This window comes from Cotesia glomerata, linkage group LG2, assembly GCF_020080835.1.
Source record: "Cotesia glomerata isolate CgM1 linkage group LG2, MPM_Cglom_v2.3, whole genome shotgun sequence".
Classification (NCBI taxonomy): domain Eukaryota; kingdom Metazoa; phylum Arthropoda; class Insecta; order Hymenoptera; family Braconidae; genus Cotesia; species Cotesia glomerata.
In genome coordinates this window covers 9,188,109-9,204,688 of record NC_058159.1, presented here as the reverse complement: position 1 = coordinate 9,204,688, position 16,580 = coordinate 9,188,109, and the positions used below count along the sequence as shown (strand labels likewise).

Genomic DNA, 16,580 nt, shown 5'->3' with positions numbered 1-16,580 from the left:
AAATTTCTAAGAGGTCGCTCCAAATTTTTTTAAATTTCAAAAATCGAATTTTTTTTTTTTTTAATTTTTTTCTCGTTACGGTATAATTTTATAGACCAAAAAAAATAACTTTCTGAAAGTTTCAGTTCAAAATTTAAATTTTGAAAGGTCGCTCTTAATTTTTTTTTTTCTTTAATTATTATTTAGAGTCGGTCATTTCGCCGACTTTAACTGTTGGGAGTAGTACATTGGGGTCTTTTTGGTTTGTGTTTGTTAAAAAAAAAAAAATTCGATTTTTGAAATTTAAAAAAATTTGGAGCGACCTCATAAAAACTTTTTTTTGAGCTGCCCTTTGGAGTGGGCTCTTAAAACATCAAAAACTAACATTTTTTCACTGGAGACTCAAAAAAAAAATAGTCGTTTTTTTTTTGGGCCACCCTGATCTAGAGTTCATTCAGGTTTATAATGTTATTAGATTATAGCACATGAAACTTGCAAACTCTCGATGTACTATAAGAAGGTCATATGTTTAAGGATTGGTTTTATATCAACGGTGACTCGGCTGTCGCGTAGCAGCTTTTTTTTCTTTATGGTTTGTTTATCTCGCATGCGCACTGTTTAACTCGTAAGGGTAGCTGCACTCTGTGCAGAATTTCAGTCTACCGAAAGCGTGCGAGTCTTTTGCGTCACGATTTGATTAAACTCTCTCCGAATCCTCGATTACGGTGGAGTTCTAAACATATTGTTACGCATTGTTGTTGCAATCATCTTTAAAAAGTTACCGTCGAATATTACTGTGAAAATGATTGTAGTAGTTGTTCTCTTATAAAATTTTGAATCTGTAAATCATTGATCATTGATCATTATGTAAAATAAAATCACGTAATCCCAATATAGTGCTACCGGTGTGTAAGTTAGTTCAATTAATGTCAAACATATTAAATTAATTAAGTAGTTTAAATATACATGGTATCTGTTGTTTGTGAATAAAATTAGTTTAGTATTTTATTGTGTAATATTTGTTCAGAATAAAAATAATTAACTAAGTGATTGTTCTACGTGTTAGAGTACCTCTTGATTAATTACTGAGTATTTATCAATTAAAAAAGCATCGCATTTTATTCTATGTAAAACTTTTTTTTTTAGTTGAAAAAAGACAGTGACACTCAAAAGGATTATTCGATCAATTCAATCTGTGAATTTTTGTGGTGAGTTTAATTAGATTTAAAACCATTTTTTAGAAAAATCTCGTATCACAATTTATTAAAAATTTTACTAAATTGTGTATTACTTTGTTAAATTGTGTTGCAAAATAATTTCAGCCGAAAAGTTTATAACCAACCTTGTCATCACGATTACGCCCACAATTTTTGACGGATCCTGATAAAAGTTTATTTTTTCCAAGCTCCAATATCTTCGATAAGATATAAAATAAACCAAATCGGTTTATTAGTTAAAAACTTAGTCATCAAAATCAGAATTTTTTTAATTTTCATCAATTAACTTTTAAATAAGTGATATCTAACTACTAGAAAATTTTTCATTTAAAGATAATGAGACAAGCTTCTATTTACTCAATTAAATTGTAATTATTAGTGAATTAACTGTGTAGCGCTTCCTTTTCTATTCTTATCACTTAATTGTCTCTCAGCACTTGAAAGTTTTTTGTTGTATTTATGATCAGTCATATTGAAGTCAGTTCAATCAAAATAGAAAAAAATTAACAAGAGTAGCCTGTTCTCATATTAAATTTTTCGATTTGAAAAGAAAATTTATATCTTTTACTAAAAAACGTTTTGGAAATATCTTGATATTAGTTAATAGATGGTTAATGCTAATTAATAAACTGATTAAAATATATATAGACTTTATATTTTGTCTATAAAAATTTCAAAGTCTACTTTTTCGTGTCGGGTGAGCACGAATGGAGCTTTTTTTATTTTAAAGTTTTAATCAATGATCTGTTTACAACCCAAAGTAAACTGAGCTTAAAATAAAGCTATCAAATTACTTGTGTATCGACAAGTCGCTCTTTTTGTAGTTCTATAATTATGATTGTTATCCCTCTAAACCGGTATTAAGTTTCTCGCAAATCATAAATTTTAATTAAGAAACAAAAGGATACTCAAAATATATATGTCAGTAATACTTTATTTCTCATTAATTATAACATTTATTTTTTGGGTCACTTCATTCTATGATACGAGTTTTATAATTGATACGAATATTTTTTAATTATCAATTAAATAAAAAAAAAGAGTAGCAAGTACTTGAATTTCATTATTTTAAAAGTATGTACTAATGAATTGTAGTATATTAATTAAGATTTTATTTTTAGTGTGTGCCAAAATTAAAATGAGTAACAAGTTAATTGTCTGTTGAGTTGAATGAACGATAATTTTAGGCTATATAAAGTCTGTGAAATTAATGCTTTCGAAGGATTAATTAATTATAGCTTTCGCGTTTATAGTTCAACGGAGTTTGGTGTATTGGTAGCTTTAGTGCATAGCAGTGCAGCGTAGCCATCACGGCACCAGCTAAAACAAATAAAAGAGGAGTTTATAATAGTTTACAGACTGTGCTGTTGTACACTGTATGTTGAGAAGCGTACGTAATAAAGAGCTTCATAATTTAAAGTGCCCTGTCAAGATAGGACTTATAAATTGTTTTGGTTGGCAGGGTGGTCAGCATTATCGCGTCATCAGGATTACAAATGTGACTTTTCGTTCTTACTTTTCGTCATATATATCCTATCCTTGTTTCCCCTTAGGTTAATAACTACGACAGGCAGGTCGCTGTTATAGTTGAGCAAAGTGATTTTTTACATTTTTAAAATTTGCTTTTAACTTCCAATCAAATAAACAAACTTTATCAAAAATTTTAAAAAGCACATATTTGATTATTATTCTTAAATTTTACTTTATTTTTGACAAGATATAACTGCATGGTTTGAAAAAATTTCGGTGATTTAAAATTTAATGCATCATTTGTTTTCGAAAATTCATTATAGAAATTCGAGAAGCAAACTATGCAATATTTTTTTATAGTTTCGCTACCGTTGATTGGGCTTGAACGCTCGAACTTCATGTTATTAAACATGTCATTCATATACTGCTTCAAGTGACGTGCATAAAAACGAAAAAATAAAAAGTGTTTAATTAACGGAAATTTAAATGAAGTGCAAAAACTTAAAAGCACCAGTAGGATTAATAAGCATTGAACATTATTTTCAAATATTGAGCGTTTATTATGTATGATATTAAATTTTTTTAACTGCAAGAAATTCATATGAATCTCTTAAATAATTGATTAATAAAATAAATCATTTTTTCCGAAATTTTCTTTTTTCATATTTTAAAAATCTTTTACTATTTCCTCATGCAACACTTAAAATACAGGAAAAAATATTATTAGTTTGAATTGTCTAACGATTTTTGTGACTAATTGAATAAAATCATACGTCACAAAATTTTTTTCAATTCAAATATGTCACTAATATGGTATTATATGATTTAATTTCTGTGCATCAGAAATATAATACATTCATTTATTTATATTTCTTTATAGATACTAGCTTTTACTTAAGTTATTGCCGTTTGAAAATTCAAAAAATTGTGTTTTATTAAACTGCTATTAGAGTTTTGAGCTCGGAGAGCTCAAAATGACACAATAATCATATTTTTGAGCTCGAAGAGCTCAAAAACGTAATGTGTAACTTTAAGCGCTTAAGTACAAAATGAGCGGGAAGTTGCTGGGATGGCCTTTAGAGTCAACCGTCATCATAATTTTTTTATGTTCTACTCACCACTCTGACACAACCTGCATATGAAGTCAATTATCATCAGGCCATTCTTGAAATTTCCTGTTTCTCTTGAGATTCTATCGAATTTTATATCTGTAGAAACCGTACTTGAAGAATATGAATTTTTTACAATTAACGATCCCGCACTCCTATACGAAGGAGGAATTTCGTAAGATTCTATTCGACATGAAATCCAAAAAATGAGTAGCCTATAACCATTTACGGAAAATTCCACCTCGAATGGTTGCAGTCCCATTCCGATAAATTCATTAGTTTTGACGTAATGGAGCGTCAAAGGAACTCTATTTTGCTTATATATATATATATATATATATATATATATATATATATATATATATATATAGAGAGCAATTTGATTTGAAAAATTCATATCGGCGAGTAATACTATTGATTGGTTGTTTTTTTATTGCTGGTATTATTATTTCCAAGGAAATTTTTGTTCTTCACTGAATGATCACTTTATTTTCCTCGTTGATTGTATTGTCATCGATATTTAATAAAGAAAATTGTGATCATTCTCCTTAGTAGAGTCATCGGGATTCTTATGTGTAGATGACAAAAAGCTCCTTCAAAGAAAATGCTGTAAAGAATAATGATAAATGCAGAAGTTTGAGAAAGTGAAGAAAGTCAGCTCGAGTTCTTTTAATTTTTCATTTAAAGGGTGAGTTTGAAAGTAGGTTAAGGCGGGTTCAGACTTACTTTTTTTTCTTTTTATAAATACAATTACTTGCAGAATCTCGGAGTTATTTTGTAAGTTTAATGCGTAGACTTATTTCTTTTTTCTTATAATTCATTTTAGTATTTTCTCGTAAAGAAATTTTTTGGATGGAGTACATAGGTTTTACTAGTTTTCAATAAAGCAGACCGTAAAAAAAATGATTTTTTGTTTGTAATACTACCGCAGACTTAACTCTTCGGTAAGGAGATACTTAAGCAATCATGCGCCCTCTACCAGAAATTTTTAACAGTATCCCTACTAGAAATTTCAGTGAGGCAGTGATTTGGTGAAAGTAAGGCATGCCGAATTCCAAACTTGCGGTAAGTGAGACATCCAAACCTGGCCGAAGTTTGGGATGTAATGCAGTTGCGAGGCTCAGCCTAATTTGGCTTCCTGATTAGGTTGCAGTTTGGAAACCACACTTGCTGGTGATTATCCAAACCTCATTCGGTCCGAATTTGGCTACCTAAGTAGGCAGCATTTCGGAAACCAAATTCGCAAGGAAGAATCCAAATTTAAGTCTTTCTTGGTTTTTAGCTTTTTTATTATCAAGCGAAAATTAATAATAACAAATGCTTATTTTTTTATCTACTTTTACTATTTTAAGTAAGGTAAAAGACCCAATACCGGAGCGATTTGACAATTATTATTTTATATTTTATCTCGTACTCAATCAAATTAAACAAACTTTTCTTTATTAGAAACCTCAATCTTTTTTTTACATAATAAAATACGAATGAAACTTTAAATTATATTGAAAATATTGAAAAAAAATGTTAATGATGTCAATTGTCTTAGATTTCTGACTTATCAAGGTCTCTTAATGGTTTTGCTAAGAAATCACTTGATGATCTTAAGCTCATAGAAACCTAATGGAAATACTTTTCACTAAATTTTTTTTTTTTATGTATTAATACAAATACTAAGAATTCGATGCAATTAATTGATAATACAAAATAGACCTTATTGTTATTTTAAATTTACTGTTCGTCTATTGGTACACCCGAAATGAGCTAATACCCAGTATCGGAACAGTCAGCCATATTGATATTATTTATTGACATTTACGATATACACTGTGTTGATTGTTTACATCAAGCACAACAACAAAAGTTTTTGTGAAATAACATTTAATACAGAAACTAATTTTATTATAAAAATTGTTTCTAATATTCGTAAATTTTAACTTGAAGAATAAAAGCAAATTTCTGTTTTGAAATTTTCTTTTTTACATAAGTGTCGTCAAGTATAACTTCGAATCGTTTATTTTTTTTTTTTTTGATTTTTAGTAAAAATTTATTTAATTTTTTAATATTAAATAATTATTGTTAGTTTCACTATGCATACATGTCATTTGAGTTCTGAATTAACTGCTTAATTTTTTATAGGTAGTAGTAGGATGCCGAAAGTTAAGTCGAAGATAACATTTTATAAATTAGTTTTATAAATTCAGAAAAATTCACACAAAGTATTATGATTTGATAATTAATTATTTAATTAATCCAGCTTACGAAAAGCGGACTCTTTAGATTAAAGAAATTAGTTTTATTTATCGTTCCGGTATTGGGTCAACCATATTCCGGTATTGGGACTAGGCATTTAAGGTGTTCCGATACTGGGTCTTTTAGACTTTTTCAAAAAACATGTTTTTTTTAATATTAAATTCAACAAAATTGATAAATTTAATTATTTTCGTGTAACTACATGTTTATTCTATATGATTGGATGAATTATTATTACTAATGAACCATTTGAATATTTTCTTAGTAATAAAAACCAGTCATGTACCCTTCGTCGTTCCGGTATTGGGTCTTTTACCTTATAAATATGGAATTTAGGACTAAATTTTTCAGATATTTCGTGAATAAAAAAAAACAAATTTTTTTTGCTTTTATTTAATATAGCCGTTCCCGCCCGCTTCGCTGGGCAAATTGTAAAGGATTGTAATTGTAATTAGTTTAATTTATTATTTTTTAATAATTTTTAACTTCCCGGTAAGAAAATCGAAGATTTTCAAAAATCGGGAAGTTATTGTTTTCACCCCGTTTTGCAAAAATCGAGTTTTCATCAGATCTCGACGTTTGAAGATCACAGGAAGCTTCCCTAACTATCCCGGCGAGGTTGTCATGGTGTCTGTATGTGTGTGTGTGTGTGTGTGTGTGTGTGTGTGTGTGTGTGTGTGTGTGTGTGTGTGTGTGTGTGTGTGTGTGTGTGTGTGTGTGTGTGTGTGTGTGTGTGTGTGTGTGTGTGTGTGTGTGTGAAAGTATGTGAACCGCTTATAACTTTTGAACGGCGTGACCGATTTCATCGCGGTTGGTGCCATTCGAAAGGGCTTCACCAAACTTAAATTTTAAAAACTATTTGGACCGATTCAGATCAATAGATTTTGAGAAATCTTCAAAAAACTGAAAAAAAAATTTTTTCAAATGTGGTTTTTTTGGAATAACTTTTAAACGGCTTGATGGTTCAATTCCAAAAACTAATCATCTCTTAACCTCAAAAAACCACGTTGATCGCCACCAGTCCGGTCAAAATTGTTTGATTCGTTCGAGAAATATCGTGAACGAAAGAAAACCGAAAAAAGTGTTTTTTCGGAATAACTCCGAAATTTTTAGCGCGATCAATTCAAAATTTGAGATTCTTTGTGAGACTTGAAAAACTGCGCCGAATGCTGCCAACCGCGTGAAAATCGGTTTATTCATTCAAAAGTTATTGCGGTTTAAAAATTAAAAAATAGGGTCTTATCAAATCTCTATCATACTTTTGAGCTCGAAGAGCTCAAAAGCATAGGAAAGCAATCTCTTTGAGCTCGGAAGTAGTGTGTCAGGGGGGGTAATACTCAGTCGGTAAAACAGATTTGTGGGTTCGTATCCATGCTAAGTTACCATTCGTAGATATGGGCGCCCTGTTTTACCGACCTGTTTTATCGACGTGGATATGGTGGAGGTTGTAGGTGGCGCTGGTGGTGAATTCTGTGATTTGAATCTATCCGCCATTTTCCCGCCATTTTTTAAAAATCTATCCGCCATTTGAATCCACCATCTCGTGGCTGCTATCCGCCATTTTGAATTTGCTATCCACCATCTGGTGACTGCTATCTGAGTCTGAAATCCGCCATCTGGTGGCTGCTATCCGCCATTTTGAATTTGCTATCTTAAATCCGCCATCTGGTGGCCGCTATCCGCCATTTTGAATTGTGAATTCGCCATTTTGTTAAAAAATGCACCTGTGATCTCAGCGTCAACTATTGTTGCTTAGATCACAGGTGCATTTCATTGTTTATATTCTGAAAAGATTAATATATTCAAACTGTACGTATGAGGAGTACATGCGAGAAGATACGCCATCTGTCGAGGTTTCTGTCTACTTTTAAACAGGTCTGAGCCTGTTCAAGGTCATGTAACTACGCAGTTTTCTTTGTTTTATTTCTAACTGCGTAGCAGATGACGTCATCAAACAGGTTTGAACCTGTTCAAGGTCATGTAACTGCGCAGTAGATGTCTCATTCTGTTCTAGAATTTTCTTACTGCGCAGTAGATGACGTCATCAAACCGGTTTTGAGGTAGAGGAGTGGGGGTAACTGCGCAGTATTTTCTGTCTATATAAGCAGCTCGTCGAGAGTGAACTTCACAAAAACGAAGTACACGTCTCCAGTGAAGTACCAGTTGTCGACAGACAGTAGTGAAGTATTGGTGATATACATCTTCTGCCTATCAGTATTACCAATTGTAAGTATTCATTTACTGTCTAATTAAAATATGAATTGAATGAAGAATCATTTAATTAATTAAAAAATTTTTACAGCTATCAATCATGGATCTTACCAAAATAAATGAGGTTAATTGTCTTGCTGGGATTCTTCCTGTTAAAAAAATGATTGAGTTGGAGTTTAATCGAGAATATAAGATTAACGGTATCAAAGCTATTACAACTCAGTATGGGACTAGGATTGTTGCTAATATAAATGATGAATTTAACATTTATCTACCATCAAGAACTATTCAACATCTGAAAGATGATAACATCATAAAGAGTTTGAATGAATTAATAGATTTAAACTATCTGTTTCTGCGTTACCATGGTGGAAAATATAATAAATTTGAATTTATTAATTCTAGTCTTGATGTAAAAATGACCAGTGGAATTATTTAATCAATAAAATATTGTATTTTAATATAAAATAATTCATTGTTTTTATTTATAATCCCTCACATTTTTAATTTAAGATTAAAATTTCATAAGTTCTACTAAAACTTAATTTTTTAAGTTACTCATCTTTATGATAGTTTTAATTTCACGCGCCTTGTACCAGAGCCATCTGATATTAGTATATTTTTAGCGCGGCAATGTGAGTGGTTCAAACAACCTTCTCCACCACGATCTTTTACCACGCCACCTTTAGGAGAGTAGTGAAAGGTGTTTTTTCCAATAGTAATAGTATGCTACCGCTGTTGGACTATATCCCCCCACCCTCAACCATTTACCTATGCCCGGCGCGTCTTAATATTTAAGTTACCTCTTATTATTCAGGAATTTATTATTATTTCTTATACCTAAGCCATAATATTGTTAGAATTATAATAATAATCTGATTTATGATAAAAATTTTAATTATTCGATTTTATATCTTTGTTAATTTTGAAAGTCAATATTTTTCAAATATTTATAAAGAAATATATATTATTATCTCAATTAATTGATGAAGGAACACAACGTATAATTTTTCTTAAAAAAATGATTATTATTATTATAATTAGATTTATGATGAATATTTTTTAAAATTAATTTTAAATCTTTATTTATTGATTTTGAAACTCAATATTTATAAAGAAATATACATTATCTTAATTAATTAAGGAACATAAAACATAAAAATTATTTTCTCACCTCCGGGCGGAAAGCGTCAATTTTCCTCCCGCTGCGCTAAACGAAAATGCCGCTTTCCGCCTCCGTCGAGGAGAAAAATAGTATACACACCATGGGCAGTAAATAAGAAAGCCTCAGATCACATGTTTATTGACCTCGGCTTCGCCTCGGACAACAATTACATGTGATCTGAGACATTTCTTATTTTACTGCCCTAGATGTGTAATATACTATTAATCATCATCTTGATCATTCTCGAAAAATCCTTCATCTTCTTCTTCTTCTAATACATTGTTGACATTAACCTGCTGAATCGCTACAACAATTGCTTGTCTTTGTCGGTAGAAATTTATCATTCTTCTAAATAAACCACTTATCCAATCGTCAATTGTCACATAATCATCATTGTTTATCTGGATATCTGCTTGCTTCATAAAAGTCCATGTCAAGCATTGATTGCTGATAATAATGTTTGTTGTTACTTCATCGATTATAATTTCTGAACCATCAATCTCGTAATTATCATCATGCAACAATTTTTGAGATATGTCTCGGAAAATTAAATTAATTATTTGGCTAGATGTTCTTACTCTGACCCATTCACTTGGAATTAAGATGCTGTAACAAAGCTCAGGACCCATCGAAGGATACACTGTAATAAATCAAGATGAATTTTAATGAATAGATAAAAAGTGTATAATTGTAACATATAAAAACTCACCTGGTAGATGCAGCCCATTTTGCACCACATACTTATCATAAATTTCAGGGTACATTTCAATCAAAAGATCACCTGAAAATATGTACCGATTTGGTGATGGTTCAAGATCTCCAGGTACCTTAAACCACCAGGATAACTCTTTATGACTTATATCTAGAACTGTTGCAAGGTTGTTGATAGTTACGATGGAATCATGAAATTTTTCACCTCCCAGAATTAACGCACCAAGTTCTACCACTATTAAGTCCCATAAGGTATTCGGATCAATCGTATACCATTCTACAGGGAATATAATTTCATATGATAAGATATTACCCATCTACAAAAAATTATTACTCTATTAAATAATTTTCCAGCTTTTTATACAATATTTCTTAGATTAAATAAACTCTATTATATGTTAAATTACCTTTTTACTGTTGTTGTTGTTGCTGTTGTTGGTTTCAAGTTTTGAAATATTTCTAAAAATGATAGATTAATTAATTAATTAACTTATACATGAATATTATCATAGTTATTATTATTATAACCGTTATTATTAATAAATATATCTAATAATCATAAGAATTATATTTAAACTAGCACTTATACATTGAAATTATTTTTTTATTTTTATTAAAAAATAAATATTATTATTATTATTATTATTATTAATTTGATGATTAATTTTCAAATATTCTACATATGAAAATTTTTTGTAATAATTTATCCAATAAAAAAATTCTAAAAATTTCCAGATGTCGGCTAACTTAATTATTAATTATTGATGATTATATTATGAATGAAATAATCAAACATATGGAATAAATTTTAAACAATAATGATGTTAAATAATTGTTATTTTAATTGAACACAAGCATTGATATTTTTTTATTGAAAATTAAATTATTGTTATTAATTTAATAATTATTAGTGATTAACTTTATGACATGATTAAATAATAATGAATATAAAATATTGATAACATATAGATTGCAATTATTAATTGACGAAATTATACAATAAATAGTAAAAAAATAACTTACGTTATGAATGTTGTTAACGTTTTTACAAAACTGACGCTTTACAAGTTTTAGCTTGTCTATCTTCACATAATTTTCATCTACGCATTATTTTCTTTCTTCCTATTATAAAAAAGTTCCATGAAATCGACCAATAGAAACTCTTAGACCCAAAACGTATCATGCTGATTGGTTCTTTTATTAAAGATACACTATACACAACCGGCAAGTCGGTATTTTGATGTATATGACCAATTGACAATAAACATTGTCATGTAGAAATTATTGGATATATATGATAATCATTTTTCAGTATACCTAAATGCAAAATTTGTTCAAAATTGATTTATTTTTTCAATAACATATCAACCTATCAAAATTCTGCTACCGGTTAACGTTTGGCGCGCAGAAGCAGCCAGTTTGAATAATAAAAAATTTTTCTCGTAACTGTTAGAATAACTCAATTTCATATTCGAAAATATTTTTTATTATTAATATTATAAATAAAATAAAAATTTATTGTAATTTTATCAAATTAATTTAATGATAGTCGGTAAAGTTTTCATATACAGTTGATGCTTAATCGATGACAAGACTCATACACTCACGCCATCTCTAGTGTCAAACACTCACGTCATCTCTAGTGTCAAATAAGCATCAACTGTGGTGTATTTTGATTGCACTTGGAAAAGTTGTTTTGGAATACAGCAACATCTGCGCTTCTTCAGAGATGAATATTACTAATTATTTCTCTCAAGAACTATAGTTTCGATTCTAAAAAACGTTATTTATGAGGTAAAATTACTTGGTAAGATATAATGTCAAATCAGCGTCATCTTGTGAAGTAAAAATCAATTCAGCTTAAAATTATTTGAAAATATATATTTATTTTGAAAATTAAAACTACTTGATCGGGGAAAATAAAAAGATTAAATTCATATTTTAATAAATTTATTGATTATTAAGAAACCAATCTTTTAAATTTTTTACATTTTCTAGTGCACATGAATCAGTTAAATAATAATGATATTTACAGAAATGATTATTATATATTTTCATGCTTTTTAAAGATGGACATTTAAAATCATCAAGATCAATTACAATTTTGTTACATTCAACGTGATTTTGAATCCATAACTTTTTCTCAGCACCTTTTACATAAATTATTTTCTTATTCTTAGTTAAATAATTAAGAACTTCTTTGAGCTTGTAATATGAAGTTGTTCCAGCGTTCCAACTGATTCCATGATAATTTCGGATCAACCAGGTATTCAGACGTTGATAGTTGACTGGTAGCACCTTCCAGTGATATGGTGGTTGAAATAGTGTGTATGATAACTCTTCAATATTATCAATATCATGTTGAATTGTTATTGAGGCCAATTCCTTGAAAATGAAGCGATTATCAGGTCCTCTGAATCCTTGAACGTCCAGAATGATCTCCATGATTACTGCTCTCAACGACGAGGAGTGACTGAATGATGACTCTCAAAGTCAACTCAACCTTTTATAATCCGATCTCTGGATTTTACCCCCACCACTCGATAATTTTATTGGATAATTATTTTTCTTGGTTAATTAGTAATTTGATTGGTTTTTTCAAACTACACAGTAGATTTTTTGAACTGTGTAGTAGATGGTATCATCCAATAGGTCTGAGTCTCTTTCTTCTGGTTGATGATATCATCTCAATTTTTATAGGTTATAACTTCCCGCCATTTAAATTATGATTTTTAGGTTATGTTCATACTTCCCGCCATTTAAATTATGATTTTTAGGTTATGTTCATGCTTTCCCGCCATTCAACTTATGATTTTTAGGTTATGTTAATTTTTTTTGTGCACCATCTATAATAACTGCGTAATAGATGACGTCATTCTCTGGTTATAAAAGCAGCGCGCCGCGAGCATACTTCATCGAAGTGAAGTACGAGTGAAGTACCATAGTGTTGTGTGTCAAAAATCTGCTGCTGGAATCTGCTACCTGGTGCATATATCTGCCACCTGCTGGTAAAATTTGCTGCCTGCATCCTGATGCTAAAATCTGCTGTCTACTGCTGGAATCTGCTACCTGGTGTTGGAATCTGCTGAAAGTCGCTACCTGCTGTTTGAATCTGCTATCTCGTGCTGAAATCTGCTGTCTGGTGCTAAGATCTGCTGGTAAAATCTGCTCCCTGGTGCCGGAATCTGCTACTTGGAATCTGTTGAAGAAATCTCAATCATGGCACCGAAACGTAAGCATTCTGTTACTAATACACTGTATGAAATTGAGAGATCAACAACGTTCAAGCGCGTCAAAGTTGAAGACAAAACCCAAGCCCACTACCATTCAAGAGGATGAATGAACTTGAAGATGGGAAAATATATCAGTTAACAGGTATCCGAGTGGTGATGACAGATCATGGGCTCAATGTGGAGATTGATCTAGAAAACAACTTTTCAACATTCTTCCCTGCTACTACCAACCAAAAATATCTCAACAATCCTGATCTGATATTTAAAATGAAATTTTTGATCTTATGCAGCACTTTGGATCTACACTACATTGGGACCAACTACAATAAATTCAAGCTTATCAATCATTCCGGAAAATCAATGACAGAAATTGTGAGAGAATTGTGTTTTAATATGTGTACTTAACTTTTATAATAAATAATTTTTTATACTTAACTTTTAAACTAAATAATTTTTATACTAAATAATTTTTATACTTAACTTTTATACTTATTTTTTATACTTAACTATTATACTTAACTTTTATACTAAATAATTTTTTATACTAGTAAGGTTTAAAATAAAAAAACATCAAATTACAAAAACATTGTTCTTTTATTTACTATTTTTAATTACATTAAGTTTATTGATAAGTACAGGTACAATAATTTTATTTATTTGCTGGATTCTTCGTTGGAATCGATCTCGATCTCTCGCGGCTTGTTCCCATGGGCCTTTTCTCGCTTCTCTGGATGCAAAGTCCCACACATACATGTGATGTACGGTAGGCTCAAGGTTGAACTGAACTGGCATTCTAAGTGAGTTTTCTCACACTGCTGCTTATTGGGTTGTACTCAACTATTCGGTCGTGTATGATTAAACAGTAAGCAGCAGTTTGATTTGGAAACTGTGCTGACGATTCAAACTCTAGACGTATATCCACAGACCCAGACTTGATTGACTCGTTCTGCTTGGAACAGTCAATTATATACAGAGGTGCTGTACTCAGAAAATTTTTCTTAGCCAATAGCGGTTCAGCTTCTTTCCCATAGTAAGCACTTTGAAAATTTGTGTACATATCATACATCAAGGCATACTGATTATGCATAATGTTGAGGTTCAAATTTCCATATGGATAACTCTGAGAGTTCAAGAACAGCTTAATGTCTCTTATGTTGCAGTGATCAAACTCGCTTGCGTTTTGATTCGATTGATTCTTTCTTGCTGTTTGGAATCCAAGGATGACAAAACGAGGTTTCTCAAGCTGGTTGGTTGTTTTGATTACCCAAATATGCTTGTTGGTAGCTGGTAGCAGTGGATACTCATATAATTCCCAAGTCCGGAAACTGATTGGGATAGCTGGATCAGAGGTTATGTAATTCAACACCTCGATTTTTTGCTTGTCAGACATTGTTATATACGGTACAATCCACTCAATTTTTCCGATTGTAATTGTAACATTGTCAGGTGCTGCAGCGGTAACAACATAAGCATTTTGATCAGTATTTGATCTGATCAGTATCAATTCATGCTTGGCATTCACAATAATTCGTTGATAATCTTCAGCAAATCCAAGAATGAAACTCAGCGGTACTGAGACATCAAAGTAGCCGCCATTATCAGTCAGCTTGTTGTCATCTTCATTAATAATCCAACCAGCATTTTCCAGAATATTTTGTTGTCCCGGACTCAGAGAAGCGTATCCTTTCATAACACTGGTGATACCCACATTCTTACATCTGTCGATTTCTACACCATTGAGCTCATAACGTATCTCTTCAAACATATGACAGACAGCCATGTTGATCATCTTTGTAGTAGCACTTACAGCAGTACCATCAGCTTTCCTCATTCTTCCATAAAAATGTAATGTGCTCTTGCTTGGGAGCAAGCATAGATCTTGATGCTGAACAGCAATCCTGATTTCATCACTGTTGTTGAATGTTGATGATGCATATGGCAGGTGTGAATGAGCTTCACAGTGTGCAATAGACTCATCAAAAATAATTGATTTTTTTATATCTAAGATTTCCGCCATGGTATTACGCAAGCTAGACAACAAAAATTTATTTTTATCTTATGAATTTTCCACGTAATTTTAGTCCTAGACTTTTTAGGAACTCTGCGTTCTGATGTGTTAACACTTTCAGAGCTTGATGATGACTGATGATCTTTGGGCATGCTGCAATCCTTTTATACCCATTACCAGTCTTTGTCTCATATACGATACCCATTACAGGCTCTTTATATGCAGTCTTATCGTTATAGTCTCACCACGGAAATTTGCTATTCTTCCGTCCTGATCAACAATGCGGAGTCTCAAGTTGTGTATTGCTCGTACGGCGACTGGCAGGTAAATGATGTTAGTTGGCACTTCCACTATTTTATATCCTGCTGGAACCCTCGGGAAAAATTCATGGATTGTATGATTCTTCTCACCATTGATGTATGATCCAGTAGTTATATTGCACTCAACTCTCAAAGAGTTAATTTTTAATATTTTCACGGGTAAATCAGATTTATGTGCTGTGTTAGGCTCAAGCAAGCGGTTGGTAAATCCAAGTAATGATCCAATGGAATCTTCAGGTTCAAAATTTATATACTGATCACATTTTATTTCACTCTTCAACTCATTGTTGTTTGCTTTTAAAGTGAAACTCAGTTCAGGCAATGTCTTGTTTATATAAGTTTCAATATCTTTAATTTCATAACTCCCTGTCGGTATAGTTATTTCTTGAAATCTCTTGATTGTACTTCTCTTGGATCTTTTTGATGACACATAGAATTTATTAGCATCAACATCGATATTTGGTATTGAATTGAATGTTAGGAGCTTAACAAGCCCAAGAACATAATTTTTTGTTGGTGATAGCTCAATCGGCGGAAAATAATTTGCCTCCAGTATGGAGGAGTTTCCGGATAGTGTCAAGGTGAATGACTCTGCCATGACTGACGCTTGTTGTCCCGACTCACTTCAATTTATAGTTGTCCAGCCAGGAATTTTAAGCACAAATGTCCACATATGATTGTATCAAAGTCTTGATATCTTTTATGATTGTACTTTACGCTACCAACATCGAGATATTTCATCAAGTCTTGTGGTGGTTGTAGATTACCAAAACTGTCAAAGTAAATTACTTGATCATGATTCTTCTTGTAGGCAACCCAGTGAGTTCCAGGTCCAAGTTTATCATCTAAATTTATTATCGCCGATTCATTTATCTTCGGTCCAGATTTTGGTAAATCATTTCTCATGAAA

General features: G+C 31.2%; 2 protein-coding genes across 3 annotated transcripts in view; one reads left to right on the top strand and one right to left on the bottom strand.

Moving 5' to 3' along the window:
* Positions 1–1,041: 1,041 nt before the first annotated feature.
* LOC123259806 (semaphorin-2A) overlaps positions 1,042–16,580 on the top strand; it is a 735,036-nt gene continuing 719,497 nt past the window's right edge. Inside the window, exon 1 of one of the 2 annotated variants that reach the window (XM_044720522.1) lies at positions 1,042–1,187. The gene's annotated coding sequence lies outside the window, so the exon portion shown is untranslated. The remainder of the gene's footprint in view (positions 1,188–16,580) is intronic. The other variant, XM_044720525.1, reaches the window with a different exon arrangement.
* Positions 14,136–15,359, bottom strand: LOC123275485. The gene has a single exon (XM_044743638.1). It carries the CDS (start codon positions 15,357–15,359, stop codon positions 14,136–14,138), a length of 1,224 nt encoding a protein of 407 aa, XP_044599573.1.

Bases quoted from the DNA above. Each gene is read 5' to 3' on its own strand.
- LOC123275485 (XM_044743638.1), bottom strand. From the start codon at position 15,359: ATGGCGGAAATCTTAGATATAAAAAAATCAATTATTTTTGATGAGTCT.